Raw genomic sequence first — 20264 nt, 5'->3', positions numbered from 1 at the left:
GACAGAGAGAGAGAGGCAGAGACATAGGCAGAGGGAGAAGCAGGCTCCATGCAGGGAGCCCGACGTGGGATTCAGTCCTGGGTCTCCAGGATCATGCCCTGGGCCAAAGGCAGGCGCTAAACCGCTGCGCCACCCAGGGATCCCCTCAATGTTTTATTCTTAAAAGAATTTTCTAAAAAAAATAAAATAAAAAAAAAATAAAAAAAAATAAAAGAATTTTCTAATGCGTTAGTGCCTCTTCCTTGTCTCTAAATTTCCTCTTCCTTCTGAGGTATGTCTTATCATTTTAATATTACCTCAGGACCAGAAATACTATTCTTTTTTTTTTTTTTCTTAACATCACCTTTTAATTAATTGACTGATTTTTTTTTTTTTTAAACTAGAAAGGCACATATTCAAAGAGTCAAATGGTTCTACTGGGCTTAATAGACTCCTCCCCAAAATAGCAGTCCTCATTACATGTACTGTATTTCTTCTGTTTCAGATGTAACTACTTTTACCTGCTTTAGCTAATTACCTGACATGTATGTCCACGTTGTTCAGTAAGATGCATGGTTGTTCAAGGTTGATCTTCCCACTCTGACAGGTAGGGACTTAGCTCTCTCCACCCGCCATTATACACATACCCCCTTCCACAAATCCCATCTTCCTGATGTAATTAATATCATGACCTTGATTAGATCAATATTCTTTATATTATATCTGTGGTATTAAAAGCAGACTCTTGTACAACTGTGATTACATGATTATTTCTGTACAATGTTTTTCATGGAGTTCTTGTGTTATTGTTTGTTTTTCCTCTTTGTTTGGCTTTCTCTTTCTTCTCTTTCTTTCTTTCTTTCTTTCTTTCTTTCTTTCTTTCTTTCTTTCTTCCTTCCTTCCTTCCTTCCTTCCTTCCTTCCTTCCTTCCTTCCTTCCTTCCTTCCTTTTCTTTCTTGATTTTATTTATTTATTCATGAGAGACAGAGAGAGAGAGAGGCAGAGACACAGGCACAGGGAGAAGCAGGCTCCATGCAGGGAGCCTGACATGGGACTGGGGTCTCCAGGATCAGGCCCTGGGCTGAAGGCAGCACTTAACTCCTGAGCCACCCGGGCTGCCCTTTGCTCAGTTTTCTAAGTATTTACCAACCCCAGAGGCTTGGAAAGTTGTTTAAATCTTCTAAGATGCTCAAATACATCAGGTTTCCTGTAATTTCTCTCCTCCGACACGGTGTCTCCGCAGGCTCTGGGAGCTGCTCTGAAGAGCAGGGTTGCCCTCTCTCCTGGGCACACAGCTGGCTCCTGGGATCTCCCGCCTCCATTATTCTACAGGTTCCCTTTGCTTCTCTCTTGTATTGGCTTGCCTGCCTTCCTCTTGGTTTACTATATCTTTTTGAAGCATATTTTACATACTTAAGTAGCTTCCAGAGAATAGGATACGTGGGAGGTGAATTTTTTGTGAAACTGCATGTCTGAAAATGTCCTTATTATATGTGATTTTTTTTTCTCCTCTTTCTGGAAGCTTGTGGAATCTTGTCTTTGTCCCTAGGGTTCTGAATTTCATAACGATGTATCTCGATGTGGATTGATTTGTATCCAGTGTCCTGGCTATTATGTGCCATTTCAAGCTGGAAGATCATGGGCCCTTAAATTTGGGGAAATGTTCACAATTTTTTCAGCTTATGCTTTTCTCCCTTCTGTTTTCTCTGTAATCTTTTTCTGGAGCTTCTATTAGTTGGTTATTGGACCTGCTGAGCTGGTTTCTATTTTTCCCTCTTTTTCTTTTTCTTTTTTTTTTCTTTTTGCTCTACTTTCTAGGAGACTTCTCCAGCTTTATATTCCATCTCACACTTTTATTGAGTTTTTCTTTTCTTCCATTATATTTTTCATTCTCTTTACTTTGGAATGCTCCTTTTTTATATTATGCTATTCTTATTTCAGCACAGCAGTACTTAGCTCTTAGTGGTATGTGTTTGGTGTTCTTTGAAGTTTTCTTCCCCTTGCAAGACGACTGACCTTCAAGTTGCTTGTTTCTGTTTATTTTGGTCTCTCAGGGTCACAAAAGGGGCTTTCTAGAGGTGCTGGAGGAGCTTGATTTGTCTGCCAGCATTAAGGAATGGTGTGGGGAGGGAGGGACACTAAAATGCTGATTGGAAGCTCTGAGTGCCTGCATAGGGCTTCTCTATTGTAAGTTTCATCATGGGCTATATTAGAACACCTCCTGATCATTGGACACTCTGACATGAGTCTCCTTAGTTGTCTTCTCTTGAGCATTTTTTCATTCCTCTGCCTGGAGGGTAAAAGTCTGATTGCCCACATTCTGGGAACCAAATAAGAGAAGATGGCTGGTGGTCTCAGCATCTGATATGCATATGTTCATCTAATTTCATTCATTTGCCTTCAACTGTGCTGTTTCCCCCTCCTCCCCCTCACGCAGCCCCCAGTCTAGAGGCCCTCTCTTTTACTCTCTATAGAAAATGAATCTCCAGGTATTTGCTGGAGTTTGGGGGGATGGAGAAATAGCCCAGGTATGTGGAATAGGGGAATCTGTCTGGGGATCTAAGTCCTTTTTAGGTAGTCTTTCCACCAGGCCTGCTGAGTTTTGAGCTTCTTCCACCCCCATCCTTTTAGAGTTTCTACGGGTTAAGATGAGGTGGCTCCTGTCTCTCCACTGCTAATTTCAGATTCAGGTCGGCTGTGCCATTTCCCTGCCTCCATCTGCATTAGTTTCCAGTATTGTACAGCTGTTGTCTCCTATTTTATTCTCCCTGTTCTTGGTTTATGGATTTTGAAAAAAATCATTTTACAGGGTGCCTGGCTGGCTCAGTTGGGGGAGTGTGTGACTCTGATCTCTGGGTTGTGAGTTCAAACCCCACAGTGGGGGTAGAGATTACTTTAAAATTAAAAAAAAAAAAAGAATCCTTTCACTATCCTTTAATTGGGTTTGGGGAGGAAACAAAAGTAGCCTCATGTGTCCACTCTTCCATTTGTACCTGAATGCCTCACCATCACTGTTTGTTTATTGATGCCCAAGTGACTGAAGTTCTTAAAAGGGAAATTCAGTGGCCCATGGTAAACACTCCAGAATATCCTTCAGAGGAAGAATGACCAGGCCACAGCCCTTTGATTAAGTGAATTTGGTTAGTCAAGCTTTTTCTTTTAAAACAAACCTTTCGGGATCCCTGGGTGGCACAGCGGTTTGGCGCCTGCCTTTGGCCCAGGGCGCGATCCTGGAGACCCGGGATCGAATCCCACATCGGGCTCCCTGCATGGAGCCTGCTTCTCCCTCTGCCTATGTCTCTGCCTCTCTCTCTCTCTCTGTGTGACTATCATGAATAAATAAATAAAATCTTAAAAAAAATAAATAAATAAAACAAACCTTTCCAAAGAGTTAATTCCTCTCCCACAACTCCTTTCTTCTTCCGTCTGCACCGCTGCCCCCCAACCTCTCATCCTCTCATCATGTTGTCCAGTCCAAGGTGAAGTTCTTGTGGAGAAACCCTGGGGAGGTGTCAGGTTGCAGAGGATGAGGTAGTGAAGGGAAGGTGGAAAAACAAGGGAGGTGGGCTCAGTGCAGCACATAGTGTGGGATCCATATCATGCCTTTATCAAGACTGCTCTGACTGTCTGTTGCTTCTTACTGGCTGGGGATCAGATCGGCAGTTCTCTTTAAAGCTGTGGCTTTCTTTCAAGCTCTGTAGAAGCTACACATATCACTGGCCTGGCTCCAACATTTAAAAAGGAGTGCGCTTTCACTTCTTAGCTGTGGCGAGACTGATGTCAAGAGTGGCCATTCTGACTGCACAAGCATGATGAACTTAGAGCAAGTCTGAGAGCATGGCTGCTTCTGTGATGGGCTTCCACTAGTTGTGAGCATGCCCTTCTACATTCCTTCTTCAGGGATCCCCTCTAGGGACTTCAAAACTTGATGTCATATTATATTTATTTAAATGTGGTATCATATTTTCCCCTATGCTTACATTTTGATTTAAAGTTTTGTTTTTCGGGCAGCCCTGGTGGCGCAGAGGTTTAGTGCCGCCTGCAGCCCAGGGTGTGATCCTGGAGACCCGGGATCGAGTCCCACATCGGGCTTCCTGCATGGGGCCTGCTTCTCCCTCTGCCTGTGTCTCTGCCTCTCTCTCGCTCTCTCTGAATGAATAAATAAATAAATCTTTAAAAAAAAAATAAAGTTTTGTTTTTCATTGGAGGAGTCCTGTAATGTATTTCTTTGGATCTAAGTTGGTAGAGATTCAGAGGATAATAAATAATGACCCCTCTACCTTCCTGAGTCCAGAATTAGTTGAGAGACAAAGCATAGGGAGATCAAAATCTAACCTTTATTTTTCATTTTTAGTGGTAAAACATTTTGAAAAATGTCATGTTAGATCTGCTGGCCAGTATGGGCATGGTTACTATTTCGATCCTGAATTTGACATCTTATCCACTCATTGACCAAATTGGACAATCGCAGGCCACTCCATGAGTGTCTGGCCATCTAAAACTTTTAACAAGAATGAGAGGAATAGCTCTTGCAAAGGAGTTAGTAAGGGGCTGAAAGAGAGACGAGGGGGTATTCATGGAATGGAAGTTCCTTCCATGGAAGTGTGTTCTATTATATGAGGTCATATCAGTTTCCCTCAGGCACTCCCATCAATTTATAGCAGATGCTCAAAAAAAAAAAATACTGTATTAGATCAGGTCGTATGACACATTCAGATTTCAGAAACATTAAAAGCATTTTCCCATCTTAGAATTCAGGAAGGATAGTGTTATAAGCCATCAATCATTTGTTCTTTTGGTAAACACCGTCACTATGGTTTGGCCTCAGTGGTTTGCACACCCTCAGCTGGGGCGGGGAGCCCCTGCTGAAATTCCTGGCCAATTACAAACTCATGGAGAGTCCTCAGCATCCCTGAACCTCTCCAGGCTTGCTTTTCATCTGCTCAGTAAGGAATGGGGGACTAGCCCAGTACATAAACAGATAAAAAGGATGAGGGATAAATCTAAGCTTCCACAGCTAATTAGTTTCAGAGTTGAGACTGAAACCCAGGTATCTTCCTTCCCTAGTCTCATTGTTCTCTACCATAGCCATTTCAGAGTGACTTAAATTGAATGTAGACAAAACAGTTTAGCACCAAAGAAGCAATCATTCATTTGGTCATTCGTTCATTCAGCAGAGCGTCTTTTTTTTTTGTGCCAAACACTGTGCTAGGCATTAAGTATGAAGAAAACACGTTCTTGTCTCTGTAGCAGCATGCAGCCTGCCCCCTTGCATATTTGCAGCCCATATGTGACCACCTCAGTTACCACCCTTTGTTAATAGCCTACTTGAAGCACTTTAAACTGATTCCTGGTCTTCAAGGAGATACAGAAGACCACCCTAAAACCAGCAGCCCTCTGTGCTCTCCCTGAGACCTACAGTGATGCCCCTGTGGTAGATATGACCCCCCCCTCAACCCAAGAATAGCTCATACCATTTTATTACACAAGTTCTTCAAGTGCCTAGAGAGAAAAACCAAAGAGTAAGGTCCAGAAACCCTTCCTTGATTTCATTGTGGCTGTTTCTCTCCTTCTGTTTATAGGGCGTGCAAGTTGGCATTACTATGTAACTATGCCGATGCCAGCCTCTACCTTCACGATCGCAGTGGGTTCCTGGGCAGAAATGAAGCCAGAAATCTGCTCGTCCGAGGATCTGGCAGCAGAGAGATCACTCACACCTTCTGAGGCTGACTTCAGGTCGGTATTCGGGAACTTCTGAAAAACAAACACGGAAGGGAGTGGTATGATGTGTCTATTCCAAGCATTGGGAATGTGAGTCATCCCTGCTGAGAAACTAAACCAAAATATGATTAATCAAAGCAGGAAAAACCCTACTGAGAGAGAAAGAGTCTTGAGAGGCAGAAATGTGGGCATATTATTTATGCAGAAAGAAAGAGAAAAGAAGTACATATGAAGTCCTCTGGGAAGTCAGGTACAATAGTTTTATGTTTTGGTTAAGTCAACAGGGCCCTCAGATTCAACACTTTCCTTCCTTCTATACTTTTTAACTTTGGTTTTCAGTGTTTATTTGGTTAAAACACAACTTAATAAAAAGGAGTTGCTTATCTGTTGGATTACTCTGTAGGCCACTCCACTGTAAGGGTTCCGGGGACTGCTGTTAGCAGTACATCTATAGGGACAACCTCCCTCAGTGGGGCTAGTCAGCCTGCTTTGGAGCACAGGACACAGGTAGCTGTCACAGGGTTGTGGGGTTACAGGGAACCTACTGGGTCAGGAGTCTGTTTATTTTGGTAGCGATTTCTTCTTTTTTTCAGGGTGGATCAGAGAAAAATCAGTTTCAAGGTTTTTTGGTTTTTTTTTTAAGATTTTTATTTATTCATGATGGAGAGAGAGAGAGAGAGAGAGAGAGAGAGAGAGGGGCAGAGACACAGGCAGAGGGAGAAGCAGGCTCCATTCTGGGAGCCTGATGTGGGACTTGATCCCAGGACTCCAGGACTGCGCCCTGGGCCAAAAGCAGGCACTAAATCGCTGAGCCATCCAGGGATCCCCGAGTTTCAAGTTTTTAAAAATCAGTGTAGGCCATTGGATGTTCACTTGCAGCCTCCCCAGACGTCCAGCTATTTCTAGCTTCAGAACCAAAAGGGAGGAGGGGAACGTACATAGGAGGTACAGAGTGTCCAAAATGTGCATCGCTGTATCATGTTCATTCTTAGGACCTTTACACTCAGCTCAGTTTAATCACTTTTCCTGTTTACACAGAGTCAGTAGGTCCAGTACCTTCTGGTAGAGAAAGCCCAGAGTAATAGTAGTTCATCCTTGAAAACCAACTAAGATATGCTTTTAGTGCAGATTCCTTTAGTATCAATTGTATTTTGCCATGCTGCTTTCAGTCTTACTGCAGTGGCTGCAGTGGTGGTTGGTACTGTTAGGACATAGAGCCATCAAGTGCTCTCCTATGATAGGCATGTCTTATTGCTTGGGTTTTGCTTTTTGGAGGAGGGGAGGTAATTTCCACTTCCTGCTTAGGAACTTGCCCATTTTAGACTATCTTCTCTCAGCTATATAGAGTGTCCTGGTTGTTTATTGGATTTTATTTATGCACGCTTCAGGGAAGAGGAGAATTGTGGACAGAAGTGACACATGTTACTTCCATGTGGGAATATTTAGTTGCATTTGAGACCTTCAAGTGATCCCTTCCTCTGCCACTGAGCTCAGAATAGGCCTCATTTGGCAATTTCAGGATTTCTGTGTAGGGAGGACAGGTGCCCTGGAGAGTTACTTGGATCTTCAGTGGACTTGTTTTAAGCAAGAAATAAACTTTTTTTTTTTTTTGTTAAGCCACTGAAACATTGGTGTTATTTGTTATTGCAACATATCTTAGCCTTTCCTGAATTGACACAGAAGTCACTGGATGTTTGAAGTCAGGGAAAATCTTGATCTAAATGTTATCTTAGTTAGTCCTGTGGATAAGCCTAAAAGGTAGATTGGCTTTTTAAAATCTCCATTTTATAGATAAAGATACTGAGGCTTTAGACAGCAGTGTGTCCATGTTCATATCTCTACTGAGTTACAACACCTGGATTCCTATCTGGGCTTGACCCCTTACACATGTGATTCAGAATCTTACCTGGGAACTTTTTTTTTTTTTTAAGATTTATTTATTTGTTTGAGAGGCAGAGCTTGACTGAGAGGGGCAGAGGTAGGGGGAGAGAAAATCTCAAGCAGATATTGCATGGAGCCCGATGTGGTGCTTGATCCCAGGACTCCTAGCTTATGACCTAAGCCAAAAGAGTCAAACGCTTAACTGACTATGCCACCCAATCGCCCCACCTGGGGACTTTTACAAACTGTATAATTTGTCCACGCCTCACCTGGAGTCTGATCCACCTTCCTGCCCGAAGATTCAGTGCCATGACTGAGTCACTGTTACTGATTGGAATGTGTTGCATTAGAACAGAAGACAGAACATGAGAGTTCTGCCTTTGAGTGTGAAGATGCTGACCGTACTGCTTGGATAGGTTTCTTGGGGCAAAGCCATACTTTCTTGCTCTGTAGCATAAAGACTTTACTTGAGGTTCTCTAATTCTTCATGGTAAAGAAGCAGCCTGAGGGCTGCTTGACTATCAGAGGAGGTGTGCAGTTAAAATCCATGTGCCTTCAGGGAAGGCAAAGAAAAAAATTTGTTATTTTGTCCTTGTAGTCATGTTCCCAGGGATACGAGGTTGGGGAGTGGGCAACAACCATTTCTTATGTGCTCTCTCTGCTGCCTGGAGGCCACTGAGATGGCTTTTCACTTTGTTTGCATCCATAATTGTGAAGGAGGAGGCCATGGCCACTTCAAGTGGGGATTCTGGGGAGAGACGGCATCTGAAATTCCTGTTGGGATTTAAGGGAAGGGGGTCAGTATGATTCCTTTCTTATCCCTTAGAGTATACAGCCAGCTGTGAAACAGGCAGAAAGAGAGCAGAGAAAATGTTCTGCAATTGCCAGAAGCTGGACTGGGGAATACTCGGGTGCACAGCCTCAGCGGGCTAAAATTCCATTTCCAAGCTAGACAGACTTACCCATCCAGCTACCTGCCCAGTTGGACTGCTGTGACCTCCACAACACAGATACCCACAGCCTAACCCATGGCCAAAAAGTACCCTGTCTGTAGGCAAGCAGACTGGAAAAGAGGAAAGCCAGTGTGGCCATGCCCAGCAGAGCAGCCCGAGCCAGGTCAGGGGTGCCACTTCAGGGACGCATGTCCTTGTGTTGAAACATGAGGCCTGGGAATGGAGTCCTTCCCACACTCCCTTCTGTGTCTGACACGCTATGACTAAGTTTTCCCTTCATTTATCACTGTGCTTGTCCATCACAACTATACTGCTGATAAAATAATAGCTTGCATTTGCTTAATCCTCCCCTGGCTGTGTGCTTCATGTGTGCTGTCTTTAGTCATCAGAGGGTAGCTTTGTGTTTTCATCCATTAAATCTCTGGGTCCATGCTAAGTTTGCCAACAAAGGTACTCTGAAGTGCCAACTGCAGTAGTGTTTTTGGTTATGTTCACATCTGGTCCCCTTGCCTTCCCCGCCCCCCCGCTTCTACTTCAAACCTTCCTAAGACCACCAGCTCAATTCACGTAAATGTAACTTTTATAGGGGCCTTATATACCACAGGCTTTCATTTGCCTGAAGTATTCATCTGGGTCCCAGAAATTTGGCCAAAGTATTGGTCACTGAACTTTTGATCACTGTTCATGTGGGCTAAATTATAGGAAGAACATTCCCTCTTCCAGCTCCAATTCCACACATGCTCTGGCCCTCTTTGGGTGAGCATTTTGGTAAATATATTAATTAAAAAGCACTTAGGTAAAACTGTTGAAAGTTTATTAATTTTCTTCGGCAGTAGTATAACCTTCTCCAACCGCAGAGGAATCTTTGTATTATGTTTCACCTCTGGAGGCCTTTGTTAAAGCACCATCTTCACTTTGGGCCCATACAGTTTAAGCATGACATGGAAACTTGGATAAAGTCCAGAGGAACCCAGCAAAAATGATTTAAAGCATGGAAAATGCACACCATGAAGAAGAAAAGGCATTGAGGTTGCTCATTGTAAAGAAGGGATTGACTTGGTGGGAGAAACAGTCTTCTTGTGAGTTGTGAAGTCTATGGACAGTTGCTTGTAGACCTTGCAGGATGAGGCTCTATGTCTGTGTCTTTGAAAAGCTAGAGAAGTAGGAGTCATACTTAAATCATGGGGGGAAAATGCCAGTTTCCAGTACACATTTTGCCATGAGAAAAGCCTTTCCAAACCTTCCTGGCTTGGTATGATTTCTTCAGTCCTCGTGCCCTGGTGTATTTCAGCTTTCTGGCTTTTATAGCACATACTGCATTTTGCTTTGTAATATCCTAGAATGCCCTAAGGAAATGTGTCCGGCTTTCAGACACGACCGCACCATGGTGTATATTGACATCAGTGTCAGCAACTCATTAGTGGCTGGTGGTGGCATTTTGAACAGTTGAGCATCTATTCTGCTTGCTAAATAAAATATGTTAATAAATTGTCTGAACATCTTTCTGTGTCACTGTACTTATCAAAATTTAAATTTTTTTCTTCCAACAAAACTGTAAACTCCTCAAAGATAGAGTTGGAAATTTATTCACATTTGTGTACGTGGCATACCTTTGGAGTGCCTTGAGTAGAGCAAGAATGCAGGAAGTAATTACTAAATAGTTGGGTTGAATTGTGAGAAAAGGACATGCATTCCCCAGGGAAACTTCCAGTGATTCCTTTTGAGCCTATGACAGGGAAACGTCTGTGTCAGCTACTTTCAATACATCTCATTCTTGAAACAAAAGGAGGGCTGAAGGAGAGAACCTCTTTAGGCAATTTCCAATCTTGTGATTATGAGTAAAACATGGTCACTCTTGTGGAGAGGGCTCTTGTAAAATAATTTCAGCCCATCAGCTGTAGAAGAGGTAACCAGTGGTCTGGTTCCCATCATTTACCAGCCTAATATTTATTTCACCAGTTCTTCCCACTCTTGGCAATATTAATGGGCAATATCAACAAGGAGGAGCAGGAAACCAGAGAACCACAGAGCAGCTGAGCTCAGCTTCTAGAAAAATCCAGGATCCAGATTTACTCAAGATTAATGGAGTACCTGGAGAGGGAAGGTTGGGAGGGAGGAGCCTATAATGACTCACGATGTGGTGAAGAAAATAATTCTCATGCCTTAGGAATGTTGCATGGATTAATCAGGATAATGCACACGAAGTGTTCAGAACAGTTCTTGGCACATAATAAATGTTCAATAGCAGTTGTGGTAGGAGTTATTGTTTATTATTCTTACTATCACCAGCGTAGATTATTTATAAAGAACAACCAAGCATTATTATTAATCTTAACTGTTAAAATATTTACCCTGATTACGAGTGTGGGCATAGAGAAGAGAGATTTACAAATGCTTGATTTGCCGATGATAGTGAGAGTAGGTTGGAACAGGCACAGATACAGAAATGAACAGCTGAAGGCTGGTGGGAAAGGAAGCATCTTTGAGTTAATTCTGCTTTCATGGAGGACTACTGATAACATTTTAAATGTACAGTATTCTCTCACCACTTCGGGAACAAGGCTGTTGCATGAAGAGGGACGAGGGCCTCATGTGGAGAGTTGTCACAGAACCACAGTGCCAGAAGAAACCTTAGAAACCATTCTTTTGTTTGTTTTTAATTAAAGTATAATTAACATACAACAAAATGCACAGATCTTAAGTGTTTGGCTTGAGGGGTTTTTGATGACTGTTTACACCCGAAACTGATAGAGAAGTTCCAACGCCCAGTAAGTTCCCAGTAAGTTCCCTGTGATCAATTCCTCCCCTCCTCCTTGCAGTCATTTTTGTGAGATCATGTTAGAGACAAGGAGAAAGAGGCCCCAGCTACTGAGTTCCTTGCCTCACATCATGTTGGCCCCTCTGAGAACAGCCACTGAAGCCCAGCTTTCCTGATCCTGACGTCAGAACCTTTGTGTCATCTTTCCTGGTGCTACTTCCATTTTTTCCAAGATTTTAATTAATAAATTTAATTTATTTTTAATTTAATTTATGTTTGTTTATATATTTGATAGAGACCGAGAGCGCATGTATACATATAAGGAGGGGGAGGGGCAGAGGGAGAAGGAGAGAGAATCCCAAGCAGACTCCCTGCTGAGTGCAGAGCCTGATGCAAGGCTTGATCTCAGACCCTGATACCAAGACCTGAGCCAAAATCAAGAGTCTGACGCAACTGACTTACTGAGCCACTCAGTTGCTGGAGCCACTTCAATTTTTATTGGGAACCTTAATGGTCTCACTTATCCATAGCTTGATTGCCTTAAAGTCCTGCATTTTCTCTCAGGCTTTGAGTATGAAAAATGGTGCTAATAAAGGTTATGGAATAACCTTTATCCCCCTGGCTAGAGCTGTTCATGTCCAGAGAGAATTTAACTCACCTTTTCTCTTCAACAATATTGGCTTTTTTTTTTTTTTTTTTTTTTTTTGAGACAGCTAGCATGTGGAGCTGAGGAGTGAGGAAGGGCAGTGGGAAAGGGAGGGGGAAAATCCCAAAGAGGCTCCATGCCCAGTGCAAGCCCAGTGCGAACCTGATAGGGCCTCAATCCCATGACCCTGAGATCATGACCTGAGCTGAAACCAAGAGCCAGACGCTCAATAGACTGAGCCACCTAGGCATCCCTATGAATTGTCTTTTTAAAAATACCTCCAACTCTTCTCTGACCTTTCTTGGCTACAAGAAATAGTCTGGCCCCATGATAGATTTCTAGATAGGCCCGTGGAATGCCTCCTTGCGAAATTATGCTTTGATAGATAGAATTTAAACTTATGCCCCAATTTTGTACTGAAGATGATCTCCATTTTCTCTAGGATTTAATGTGCTCTGAAAGGTTTTTAGTAGAGAGGGTATGCTTAAATTATCATTCATTATACATCTATATAAATATATTAGGTGGTTAACTCAATAAGCAGCTTTCTTTACATCATGAGACCTTTGATTGAATGGCTGCAGCGGCACAGTACTTGTCATTGGGTAGACATTTGCAACATGTTCATTAAATGTTTACCAATAGGCACCTTTACTTGCTTTCTCCATAAAGCAAGGGTATTGATCCAGGGGCTTTGGCTGGCATTCAATGTCCATAATTATATTCTGGCTGTTACCTTTTCCTGGTAGAAGTGTTTATGCATCTCCACCCATTTTTCTTACTCTCAACAGTGGTGAAATGTCATGGGTGCTGAAAGCTGTGTTCTCTGCACCAGGCTGTGAGAGGGCGAGGCTTATCTCCGTAGCTGTGTGCATCTCCTTGGGCAGCACTGGCCTTGGATGACAGAAAGACACTTTAGAAATCTGGAGAGGAATTATTGTTGTGGCCTGTCCCTACTGGAACATGCCAGCATTTTAAGGTTTTTCACTATTCACTCTGAATCCAACAAGCACCCGTAGTTAGAATTATAATTTGTAAATTAAAATTAGAGGGGCTTTCCATTGTGTTTGAATAAAAGATGTGTTAACAGGCAAAAACAACAACAACAACAACAAAAAACAGAGTTCACTTTGATGTGGGTTTCTTTGGGTAGATAAGTTCTCTTGAGGCCTATGAGTCAGGTTCTAGGAATTCTTGTTCAGCTTCACCTTCGGCAGAATAACTGGCAGCGATCAGATGGTACTAGCTGGGCTCTGATCTGTTTCCTTAAAAGGTTGGTTCAGTTCAATTTATAGCAAAAGAGGGAAAAGTGTCATTTCAAAAGTACCTCTGTATTCCATAAGAACACAACTTCCGATGGCCTTTAATAAGAGCACCTAGATTACTTTTTAGTACAATGCATTGTATTCTTTTGAAAAGTTGAAATCTGTCCTATCATTTGGTTCATTATTCTACCTGAGTTCACATCTTTTATTCTAGGAAATTTCAGAATAGGATCTTTAATTTGGCTTTGCACCATCCTTAACTTTCTGAGTTATGAATTGTTTCTGATTTGGAGATTTTTTTTCCCATGGTGATATTCAAAAAGCACATTTCAGGGCAGCCCGGTGGCTCAGCAGTTTAGCGCCGTCTTCAGCCCAGGGCCTGATCCTGGAGACCCGGGATCGAGTCCCACGTCAGGCTCCCTGCATGGAGCCTGCTTCTCCCTCTGCCTGTGTTGTGTCTCTGCCTCTCTCTCTCTCTCTCTCTGTGCTTCTTGTGAATAAATAATACATCTTAAAAACAAAAACAAAAAAACAAAAAGCATTTCAGAGGGCAGAAATTGTGCTTTTTATTTTCAGGAGGGGGTTGTTTTGTTGTTTTGAGTCTTGGGGGGATTTTCCCGTTTATTCTAAAGTAAGTAGTAAAACCTACTTTCACTTAGCTTAGATTGAAGCTACTCAGTCAATTTGGCACATCAATAGGTATTTTGACCTATAATTTTTCACTGCTGCACAGACACAGACAAGAATTCAATTGAACTCTCTTGATTGCGAGCCCATCTGAACCACTGTCTCTTAGAAGTTGTGCATGTCTGTGAGAGTTGCTCACCTCCATGGCAACAAGAATAAACCTGATTTACCATAAAGCGCATCTGTTGATTTTGTGTTGTTCCCAGGTGTGTTGGCATTTGTGGTCACATGGAATACCCCTGCCGCTTCCAGAATCCTTCTGCTACCACCCAGGAAGTTATTCCTCATCGGGTCTTTGCCCCGGTGTGCCTCCAGGGTGCCTGTCAAGAGACCCTTTTGCCACTGGTCCGTCCTTGCCTCTCAGCAGCACACTCTGTCCTGGGAACACACCCGTTCTCCAGGCTGGACATACTCATCGTCCCTGCCAACTTTCCAAGTCTGGGGATGGCCAGGTACGTTGTTCCATGGTGGCACTTGGATTACATGCTTCAGAAATTCTCTATTTCTTGCTTTCCCTGAGCTCTGTCAGAGCTGCCATTTGATTAGGATGATCATGCCTGGATATCTTGTTGCTGCCTTGAGGGACAGTTTGTGTGTAGACTGTACCCATGAGGGAAGGAGCCTTTGGGTGTCATGGGCTCAGTCAAATTTTACTGTCTCGAAATTAAAAGATTACACTGTTGCTTGGATTGAAAACACATTGTGCCCCCAGAGTGATGTATGTTGGATCGTGGCTGATGAGTGGCTGGTTAGCTTAGGTGGTGAGAGCATAATGCTAATGAGCCCAAGGTCATAGCTCTGGGCAGAGTAACACAACTTCTTTCCAGGGTCACGGGCTACTCGCCTAATCCTGACCAGCTGTCTCATCCATTCTCACCATTGGTCACAAGGGCAACGACTTGAGAGCCCCTCTGTCAGAGAGACTGTGGATGGATCAGTGTAAATCCATCACCACTGCTGGAAAAACAGCTCAAAGCAGATGGTTCATGGCGGGGGAGGGGAGGTGGTAGGAAGAGTCACTTGTCTTGCTACTATTTTTTAATATAGTAAATGCATTATTCTCACTGTTTTCTTAGTTTGGTTCTTTTGGAAAATCAAGACATTCAAGTTGATCCTTTCCCTCTATGTTATTTTCACCTAAAACTCATTTTTAATGCTGTGGTTCATTCAGTAATAGGTATCTGTGTTTCACTTAGCATTTTACTTGCTATGCACTCAGGATTTTACTTGGTTATATTTCTGTTTGGAAATCTTAATCATTAACAGTGAATATACTTGACTAAGGATAGGAAAAATAAGCTCATCAAAACATGGGATTTTTAAATTTTTCCCTATTAGTCAAGGAAATTCCTGCTGCCAATTAATTTCCATGCTTTTGAACAGCTGTCATTTGTGGTGTTTTCCCTGAAAACTGCATATGTTCTTACTAAAACCCCTGAGTAGAAAAGAACTGACCAGAACATTTGCTTTTGATCTTTACTGTATACATGTACTTTTTTAAAGCTGGCCGGCTATTCTTAATCTTCAAGGAGGTCTGAGAAAGTCATTTAGGCTAATATTTTATCCTGTATTTATGAAGATAATGGGAATGTAGAAACTAGGATAATCGTATATATTTGGTTAGGTGCATCAATATTGTTTTGGATATCTATATATAGAATTTGTCTTAACAAGGAGGCTTCTTTGGTCCCTTTGAAGAGTCTGCTGGACTTAATTTAAGGAGAATTATTGGCAAAGAAAGGGTTGTTCATTAAATGTTTCTCATTTGTACCCAGTTTTGAGGGGCTGTATTTATTTGGGAGTTTTTAGCACTTTATGAGAGTTGCAGTTTTTCAGGGCATGTTTGCTAACAGGTCCAAGTTCTGACCTGAGGAAACCAAAGGGAGAGTATTTTTCATACAGAGGACCTCATTTTCTGTAGCTCTTTCCTGACAGCAGTCAGCCAAAACCAGAATTTGTTGACCTGCAGGCCATTCTATAAAGCCTCTCTTTGAAAAAGTTTGCGTGCCCAAGCAGGTAGGCAGTGGGTTTGCTGCTTTTTGAGATATTTAAAGTGACTTAAACATGCTTAACTCTGTATTTTGAAAGTAATAAGCCTAAGAACCCTAAGGCCAAATGGTACTGGGCACAAATGTCAGAAAATGTGGTGGTGATAATAACTCAGCAGCAACAAGACTGCCTTTATGCTTAAAAACAGAAGAACCGTACATTTAAAAATTTGTGGTTGGTTGTCAAGTATCATTTTTCCCTCATTTTTTTTTTTTTCTTTCTTTTTAGACTGTGGAAATAGTCTGCCCTGGTCTAGATGTTTTCCTGGGCTTAGTTACTGTCCCCATATTTGAGCTATGGAGGGGGAATTGTGGTATCTTCCACTCCTAGTTGGAAGTAGCAGGGGGTGGGGGGAAGCACTCTGTTTTTCCTAACTCTGGACTAAATTGATTCCACTTGCTTGGCTTGACTCTCGCGGGATCCTAACACCTTGAGCCACATGCGACTGAGCGGGGTTTATGACTCAGCTGGCTCCCGGGGCCCTGCTGCCTGATTTATGGTCGGGGCTTTGCTTGGGGCTCTGTAAAAGCAAAGCTGCAACAAAAAATGACAGTCTTGTAGGTCAGCTCTGTACCCTAACCCGGAACGGAGAAATCTGAAGTCTAGTAGGAGCCATCCAAAAAGATCTCTGCTCTGAAACTTGCCATTGTCTTCTTCATTGTAATGCACTAGAGATCAAAGGATTTCTTGGTAGATTAAATGGTTCTTCGCCGAGTTCACATTTTATAAACATGTATGCAAGATCATAAATTCCATACCTCTGGATTTCTTTAGTGATTAGGTCTTAATCATAATGAATACCATTTTATACCATTGTAGTATTCTTTTTTGATGAATGGAGTTAAACATTCCCACATGAACTAAAATGGATAGATTGTTAGTAACCGTTTTGAAGAGTTTTCAAAATTTTTGGATGATATCCGTAAAGATTTCACTATGTTTATGATATTACATATCATAGTTGGTATGGATAATCTTAAAACTCTCCTTTTCTTTTTTGGAGCCTGATCCCAATATTTCAATAAAGTGGGGAGAAACACTCTTTTATAATTTGAATGTATGATAACGACAAATCAATTTATAGGAAGGTAAGTGGCACAGAGACAACATTTTGGAATTTGGAATGCTTTTCAAAACATAGCAGTAACTAGACTATTTCTCAAAACTGCATGTCATAGTTTTTTGTCACTTTTTGTTACGAGAGGAAACATTACGTATCCTTTCTCCCCCCTCCTTTTCTCAGTCACATCTCTCCAGGGGAGAGAGGTTTTCATTCTATTCTGATTCTGAGAAAAATCCCTAGTTTGCCTTTAAGACACTACTGACTAGTTCCAGTCCCATAATTTTCTCACTTAGTGTGTGTAGGCTTTCTGTTTTTGTTCGTTTTGCTTGTGCCTTCCATAGGCTGAGTCTTCCATATAAGGAGCTGTGGAGTGTACCTTTCTTGGATTGAGTAATATGGTATCTAACAAAAGATATGAATGCATTTAGAGTGAATCTCCAATGTGGAGACCCACTCTCTTCATGTTTATTTTTTATTTTTTTCATGTTTAATATAATTAGTGTTCTGCCATTTTCATTGTATTCTCGTATTTTCTCAGGTGTTTCAGCTAGAGATTGACTAGTAAGCCTCATTTCCCAAGTATTGAGAAATACATGAAAGGAGCTCATCATCATGCTTACACTCTTTGTTATAATAATAATAATGTTAATGGAATAATATCCTGGAACCAGATTTATGACAGTTGCTTAAAAATTAACACCTCAGTCTTACCTCTGCCCGTGTTTATAATAAATGCCTTGGTTCACCATTTGTCTTTCAGCAACTTACAATTACATGTCATGGGGCATAATTAGATTGCAGAACTATCTTGCTGACATCCAAATACATTCTTTTTTTTTCCCCCTCCTCTATTTGAATTTCAAGAATCTCTTGCAAACCATTTCAGAGTGGTTTTATGTTTAGAGTACAGTATAAAAAAGCTATGTTTTCTGTGACTCTACTTCCTGGCTGTACCATTTGCATGTGGCTTCACCCCTGGTTCCCCTTGGAAAATTGGGGGAAAAAAAAGTGTGGTTGACATTAGGTGATAATTCTGCTTTGAGTTGTTTTTCCATTGGTTTCATACCAGATTGTCTTGTTCGTCTGTTCACTGTTTATTTATTCATCTGTTCATCCTTCCAGTAAATTTCTTTTAAGCACATACTATGTACCAGGTGGGATTTAAGATGCTGAGTCTGCAGGGGTGAACAAGATTGATGTGATCTCTGTCATCACAGAACTTATATTCTAGTTAGAGGAGAGAATTGTTTACTTAAAAACCAGGAACTAAGCTGTATGCTATGAACCAAGTCATTGACAGAGTGATTGTTAGGGTCGGGGCAAAGAAAGACTTCTTAAAGAGTGGCAAATGCTATGAGACTGGAGAACAGAAAGGAGCCAGGCTTGTGACAATCTGGTGGAAAAACAACCCAGGCTGCGGGGAGATTAGGTCCAAAGGCCCCAAGGTGAGAACCACTGAAATGGGCTAGAGAAGCAACAAGAAGGCCAGTGTGGCTGGAAGGCAATGAACTTTTAGAGTGGCTTTTCTTCGTTCCCTCCTTACATGCCAGGAGATTGCATGGCCCTTCAGGTCTTGGGTCACTGGGCAGTATGAGGAGGGCTAGGAAGAGCCACCAAGAAATGGCAGATGTTGAGTGGGGATTGATGGTTCTGGGCATGAGGTGTTACCGGGAGAGAGTCCCAAGAGAGGTCAAGTCTTTTCTCAGTTTCATGAGGATCAGCAGTGCCATACTGTCTTGTGATTGGCTGGTTAGAACCCGACTTGGCCTAGCAACTGCTGTCCTTTAGCAGAATTCTCCACTGCAGGGGCATCAGAGCACCTGGCGCAAGGACTGGCCATTCTCCTTTGTGGAGCAGGGAGAAAACAGTCCCAGGCCACCATGTTTCCCTTCCCCTGTGGCTGCTGATTGATTCTTTCCCAGCTTTTTTGACATGTTAGGTCACAGGGAGGGAGGCAGTGTTTATGTATTTGGTTGCCCTAATTTTTAAGTTTCTCAAAGACTGAACAAAAATAGGACTGATAAAGAACAGCGAGAAATAATCATCAGTTACTTACATATCTTCAGGGTGCTCTGCAGCAGGGAAAGACTATAAATATAAAGCTCCCTATTCTACATGGCTTGTTCTAAAAGATGTGATTGTGCAATAAAGGCTTCTGGGTACTTATCCTAGTTCCTGACTATTGCAGGCACAGTTTTCTCAAGTACCTCAATTTGGGAATGAACAGTGCGCACATACATGCCCAAGAGTGCGCGTCACCAGCTTTCCCTCCACCCCCTCCTCCTGGGGTTAGACAGGGTGTTGTCCTGTTTATTCTTATCTCCCAGCCAATGTGTAATAGAATAAGCAAAACATAACATGCTGGTACAAAGGGCCTTTTTTTGCAGCCTTCTAATTGTGCTCCTTTCTGCCGGGGAAGGAAGCAGTCATAAATTTCTGTCATTATCTTAAGTAGTAAGGTTCCACAGCTTTAGGAATTTTTCTTTCTTGTTCTTTGTTAGCTTCTACTTGAATTTTTTGATCCTCCCCTCCCCAAACCGAAACTGGCATATTTTTAAACAGTCCTTTAAATCTGGGGGGATGTGACCCCATGGTTTTAAGGCAGGACACAACCATAGTGGTTCTTTCCTTTGGGCATCTGATTTGAGTGCACCTTTTTCTCCACCAGGACTGCCAGCCCTTCCGCTCTCTTTGATGTGCTGAGGATTTGGAGGGCATCTATGTGTGGGTTTTGTTTCTTTGTTATTGTGCTTTGTTTCCCAAACTCTCAAATTCTCACATTTCTTTCTGAATGAATTATTTTAAAAAATATTTTGAAGGGGCATTTCGTTCCCCTGTTTTCCAGTGCAGTTCTTCTCTGTTTTTTAAGTAGGTGGGTGTGAATGATAGAAAGCAGCTCGGACCATCCTTTTCTTTTTCCTACAAGACTTTCATCCTTTGTTCACTGGCATCCCTGCCACTGCTATGGTGATGAACCAGTGGGTGAGTAGTGAGGTCCATGCCAGGAGGCAAACTCACAAGCATCCCCTTTGTTGCTTTCTCTGTGTTCATGTCTCTATTTCATTTTTTTAAGATTATTTATTTATTTATTTGGGAGAGAGAGAGAGAGAGCGGAGTATGTGAGAATACAAGTGGGGGGTGGATAGGTACAGAGGCAGAGGGAGAAGCAGCCTCTCCACTGAGCAGGGAGCCTGACCTGGGACCCAGTCCCAGGACCTTGGGATCATGACCTGTGCTGAAAGCAGAGGCTTAACTGACTGAG

At 42.2% G+C, this 20264-nt stretch overlaps 1 protein-coding gene across 49 annotated transcripts in view; it reads left to right on the top strand.

Annotated features, from left to right (window-relative positions):
• C1H9orf3 (aminopeptidase O (putative)) overlaps positions 1-20264 on the top strand; it is a 332909-nt gene that overhangs the window by 70267 nt on the left and 242378 nt on the right. For 48 of the 49 annotated variants that reach the window (XR_005353980.1, XR_005353979.1, XR_005353984.1 and 45 more), the window contains 2 exons: positions 5562-5715; positions 14097-14342. Coding sequence is in view for 26 of the 49 variants with exons in the window: in XM_038526882.1 (XP_038382810.1) it covers positions 5562-5715; positions 14097-14342 (400 nt within the window). In the remaining 23 variants the exon portion in view is untranslated. The remainder of the gene's footprint in view (positions 1-5561; positions 5716-14096; positions 14343-20264) is intronic. The other variant, XM_038526871.1, reaches the window with a different exon arrangement.

The sequence above is a fragment of the Canis lupus genome, chromosome 1, assembly GCF_011100685.1.
Source record: "Canis lupus familiaris isolate Mischka breed German Shepherd chromosome 1, alternate assembly UU_Cfam_GSD_1.0, whole genome shotgun sequence".
NCBI lineage: Eukaryota > Metazoa > Chordata > Mammalia > Carnivora > Canidae > Canis > Canis lupus.
The sequence above is the reverse complement of the archived record's forward strand: the minus strand, read 5'-3'. Positions and strand labels throughout refer to the sequence as shown.